At 39.8% G+C, this 5,510-nt stretch overlaps 1 protein-coding gene across 1 annotated transcript in view; it reads left to right on the top strand.

Annotated features, from left to right (window-relative positions):
• ptpn22 (protein tyrosine phosphatase non-receptor type 22) overlaps positions 1-5,510 on the top strand; it is a gene marked incomplete at its 5' end in the record, with an annotated part of 27,194 nt that overhangs the window by 6,474 nt on the left and 15,210 nt on the right. The window contains 3 exon segments of the mRNA XM_014025749.1: positions 4,362-4,428; positions 4,522-4,599; positions 4,764-4,850. Of these exon segments, the coding sequence (XP_013881203.1) occupies positions 4,362-4,428; positions 4,522-4,599; positions 4,764-4,850 (232 nt within the window).

The raw sequence follows: 5,510 nt of genomic DNA, 5'->3' as shown, positions 1-5,510 counted from the left end.
GTCAGGTGATGGGGCACATGACCCTCTATGGAGTTAATCAAGGCACTAACGATCAGCAAAATCAGCAAAAGAGGCCGATGGTTCTCTTTTGCATATGACTAACCTGTTTGTCCATGTGGAGGCAGGGCTTATAAGGCTGAGTTCACCTGAAACTCCTCAGACTGAAGAAGTCTCTTGGAGAAGAGACAAAACGTTTCGTTAAAGAAGAACCCGTCCAGARGACCTATTTTTGTTTTTGTTTTTGATCATGCCCTGTGCCAACCATGCATTTTTTTTTTTCTTCTTAAAAGAGCAGTGCAATATTTCCCACACAGGCTGAAACATAATAGGGGATATGGCTGCAGTGGTGTCAACTCAAAAGTCCCACATTTGGGAAGTGCTGGCTTGGCTTTTTTGTTAGAGCACTGGAGGAGGAAGACAAATGGTTTACTTTATTGGCTTTCCACAGCATGGTGGCATTATCATGCCAAAACCTTGTGAGTGTAAATGTATTTGTATGCAGATTTCTGCCCAGGTCCCTCTTACAAATGATTTGATCTCAGTGGGGTTTTACCTGGTTAAATAAAGTAAAAAAAAAATAAAACAAAACAAAAAAAATCCTTCCCATTCTCCCATGCAGAATTTTTCCGCTCAGGCAAGCTTGCTCCTGCTTATTCGTGGTCAAAATCTTTGGAGTTAGGTGGGTCAGATCCAGTGTGGCAGATCTTTTTAACATAATCTGAATATCTTTAAAATGAGTTTTGACTAGAAACAACTACCCAAACACAAGCAGGCACAGTCTGTATAAAAATAAAGCAATTTATTAAGAAACAAACAAAAGCTGACAAGGCGGCAAACCACAAGCAACAAAAAATCTGCTACCTCAATGGAGAAAACTACAAGGAACTGCAAACAAAGATCAGAGAGGGCTGGAAAAACACAGACAGAAATCAACAGGAAACAGGGAGTACTAAAAAATCAAGAGCAATGAACCAAAAACCGACAAGAAAAGACATGGGAAAACGAAAGGAAACAGTAACAAAAAGGATCGCCCAAGGTGTGTCCTCCTCACAAGAGGGAGAGTTCAGGCAGATAGTCCAGGACCCAGCCAAGGCGTAGCAAGAGTTCAGGCGGGTGGTCCGGGGCCCACCAAACTTAAACGGTGAAAGACTCAAGAACCATGGAAGACTCAGGAAATAGGGAGACTGGGATCAAAGAGTCAGAAAGGACTGCAGGTGGGCCAGACAATGAGCTCTAAATTGAAGAAGAACCAGGACAGAGAGACAGAAWGAATAAACTGATAGCAGGCCAGGAACCCGAGGATCCAGGAGACAGAAATAGAAACAAAGCCAGGAGACCGCAAACCAGGAACCAAGGGCTTTGGCGAGGCTGAAGGATCCGATGGAGAGATACAGACCAGGGATCTGAATTGAGTAAATGTAACACATTTACTTCACATTCACTTTTAAAGTAAATGTAAAAGTTGCCTCACATTTACTAAATTCAGTTGAGTGGAACCTGATGACATAATTTGGTTTTTTAACCAGAGTTCCAACTTGAAATCTAATGATTAAAAAAATAAATAAATAATGACTTGATACACTTAAATCAGACAAATTCTCAACATTTCTAAATACAAATATTTGTTGGATCTGCTGTTCCACAGTTTGTGGATTGCTACTTTTTTGTGTGGATTTTTTTAATCTAGTAACGGGTTCAAACTAAACAAGATCACACCTCCATCAGCAAAACCACATTTTAAAGGCACAGTGTGTAGGATTTGTTGTTTTCAGCGACATCTAGTGGTTGAGTGGTTGAATCATCCTCTCTGGTCCTCCCCCCACCCCCACCCCCCGCTTCCAAACRCAWAKGAGTTGCTACGGTGTCTCTCAGGTGTCAAAAACCTTTGATAATTCCAACCGCGATGTCTACCAGCAGCTTCAGGGCTAGTGATGTTTCAAGTGGTAAGATTATGAGCTTTAATAAGTVAAATTATCCCAGCTACAATGACAGACAACAAATATGACATTTATAGTATTACAACTAAAACYGTTTTTGACGCCGCCACCGCAGTTTGTCCTTCATGAGCCTTCGTAGACAATATGGCGGTGCAAGATGGTGGCTGCCTGTAGTGGCGACCCATGACCATGGAGATATAAACAGCTTTTTATAAGGTAAAAATAATAAAACAAGGTTTTTGTCTGCAATGATTTGACATGTTTTTTATTATTGTCATTAGTGATTGTCTCAATTTCAGCTAAAAGRATCGACAAAATCCTACACACTGTGCCTTTAAAACACACTCCTTCAATTTATTTTTTTAAATTGTTTTAGACTATTTAAAGCGGTTTATTAAAAACCTGAGAAAATCAAAAGAACAAAACTACGACCTGAATTTTACAGCTTTAAACTGCACCTTGTATTTTTGAAATGTGTCTAGATCACTTTGATGTGTAAAACCTTTGACAAGAACACAAATGAGACACCCTTGTGTCACATTTACTGTGACTGGAGTGGTGTGTTTTGTGGGCAGTGGGTACATGTCCGCTGCATCAGACCTGAGAGGTGAAGCCCCTCCTCTTTTTCTGTTCTACAGGAAATGTGCACAGGCGTCAAACGGCCCACTAATGTTAAAATGTGTGTGATGGCTTGGCCCTGAGGTTTTCCACCTGCTAACATTAAGCAAACATTTTGTCAGTACTGGAAAATGACATCAATTTACTCATTTGTTGAATAAGTCAGTCATCGTACGTGCAGAAACACAGCTCATTCTGTGCTGAGATTGAAAACAGCTTGTGCAAAACAGAGTTTTGTTTTATAAAAATAATGTGAGATTTTTATTTTCTTAAAATGTATTTTAACATCACTGCTGTCAAGGGAAGGTTGCTTGTAAAGAATTCTCAGCGGGCTGTTGAACTACCACACCAATATGAAAAAAAAATTCTTCCCTTATGTGGGTGCATGTGTTAATCTGCCTGTAGCGTCAGTGGATCTCCTGAACCACTGGGTGAATTTCATTGAAACTTGCAGAAAGTCAGTCTGCAAGTTTGGAAACTGGATAATTTACAGTTGATTAGCTTTTAAAAAGTCAACCTAAATGGCTACCATAGCCAAGTGAGATGAAGAAAAACCCTACAATTATTAAAGCTCAATCAATTTTACATATACTGTGCTAAAATTTGGTGTTGATTGAGACCGAGTGATTCCCAACACATGATCCGAAGGCTACTCACTGGGGATGCTTAATAAAAATTAGCTAACACAAAATCAACCACAACTCAAGTATTATTTACGGATGTTGAGCTAAAATTTGATGTGAGCTTCTGGCTGTGGTTGAGAAGGAAGGACAGAAGTTGAGGGGTAACATCTAGGGCATCAGCAGGGGGTGACAGGGAGAGACTCATCGCTCCACCACCATGAGATGTACTGGGGTTAAATGAGCGTAATACCAGTGACTGGTGGTCCCCAGCTGATGACCTGTTAATGCCCGTAACATAACAGTGTTCAGGGGCCTCATGTATAAACGGTGCGTACGCACAAAAAAGTTGCGTGCGCCAGGTTCTACGCCCACTTTGTGATGTATAAAAAACAATGTTGCGTGAAAGTTAGAGAACAGGTGCTCCAAACTTTCAGTTTTATCGCGTTCATTTGGCTCAGACAATAGACACTAAAAAAAGATTCTGCAGATAATATTCTTAAGTAAAATCATAGTGGGACAGGTTTAAAATGGTGCTGTAATTAATACTAAATTACAGGRTTTAAAATAAACACCTTTTGTTATTTCAACAAGTTCCTCTAACAGTTTTGAATTAAAGGCTTTTGTTTTGAACCCTGTAACATGAATAAGATTTTAGAAACGAATTTGACTGAATTTCACAATAAACAGAGTTTAATTAACTAATTATTACTGGATTAAAMCAACTGTTTATAATTGCAATTTAAACGCTATTACATCTAAAACTAAAGTAGTTGAGTTGAATTGACAGTTATTATCTAACCTGTTATAGATAGCACTTTTACCAACCTCGGTTTGAAGAATCTGTTTATTTCTGACCCTGAAGGGGAAATCCAAGATCAGGTTGGACCATGATTTTATCAGCCATTGCATAAACCGCTTTACTTATCAGTTTTACTTTGTGTTTGCCCCAGACGTGCAACAGCTAACTGACTGCAATTTTTAAAAAAAATAACTACAGACGACATAACCATGTTGTGCAAAATTTGAAAGTTGTGTAAAGACTTGTTGTRGTGCTGTATTAATGTGTTTAAGGGCAAAGATTGTGTTGTAAAGTGTATCCTGGTTGCATAGAAAGGCGTACAGTCCATTTAGCTGATAAATCTGATCAAAATCAACTACAACTGTGACTTCTCCTGTGTTTTAGTGCCGGCTGTGGGAGAACAGGAGCTCTGATCGTCATTGATTACACGTGGAACCTCCTCAGGAAACATGTGAGACATTCTGTCCGAGCTCTTTATGCACAATATGCTGTGGCATTATTAAAATATGCATCTCTGTGTGTGATTTTGTGTGCTTGTTTGTAGATGATTTCCTCAAATTTCAATATCTACAATTTAGTTCAAGACATGAGAACCCAGAGACCCTCRGTGGTTCAAACTAAGGTAATTAATCAAGTGCACATCTCTCAACAAGAAAAACAAGTTTGTACGTTTTTCCGTTTTTCCAGTTTTCTGTAGCATCCAGATTGTTTCATGGTTTTGTTTTTRTGCATCATGCCTCGGGGCTATGACTTCTAACAGGGCAGGTTTTTCTTGTTTAACCTCAGGAACAATATTTGCTCGTCTACAGAACAATAAGGGAACTCTTCCACAGATACCTGCAATCGTTGGAGCCTCAAAACTTCAAAATGAAGGTGAGATGCTACAACACATATGTGAATGTTTACGGAGACAGTTTTAGTGAATTTTTTTTTATATAAAGAGGAATGGCTGGTAAACCAAAGCAAAAAAGTTAAACCCTGAGGCAACATATTGAATTCCTTGCATAGTGAAACATGATCTTTGACTAATAATGTACCTCAAAGATATTTATTCATCTTATTTATTAGCTGAGATACTTTAGACTTTTATATCTAACTTCAATCTGCTGTTATTTGTAGGTGTTTAKCCATTCACAGCTGTCCATWGACTTTAAAGTGTATCTTACCACCCYGTGAAAAGATAACTCCGCCCCAAGGCGAAATTTGAAAAATGCATCAAAGTGGATAGGGGAGGGGGTGTGGGTAGGGGAAGGGGGGTTAGAGAGCGGAGGTGTGGCCAGGACGAGAGAACGTGACAGCTAGCATTAGCATAATTGATGCTACATGGAGAGTGACCACAGTATCGCAGATAGTTACATCTCTGAACGTCTGAGGTGGAGGATTTTTCACCCCCCTCCTCACCAGAGGCAGAGAGAGAGAGAGCAGCGCAGCAGTCAGCTCTCCCCACCCGAGTTTGAAGGTCAACAGACGATCATGCTAAGCTTGCTAACTGTTCCACCCTCTGACTGCTGCAGGGGCGTGTCTTAGAGAGAG

The sequence above is a fragment of the Austrofundulus limnaeus genome, unplaced genomic scaffold (assembly GCF_001266775.1).
Source record: "Austrofundulus limnaeus strain Quisiro unplaced genomic scaffold, Austrofundulus_limnaeus-1.0 Scaffold496, whole genome shotgun sequence".
NCBI classification, from domain to species: domain Eukaryota; kingdom Metazoa; phylum Chordata; class Actinopteri; order Cyprinodontiformes; family Rivulidae; genus Austrofundulus; species Austrofundulus limnaeus.
The sequence above is the reverse complement of the archived record's forward strand: the minus strand, read 5'-3'. Positions and strand labels throughout refer to the sequence as shown.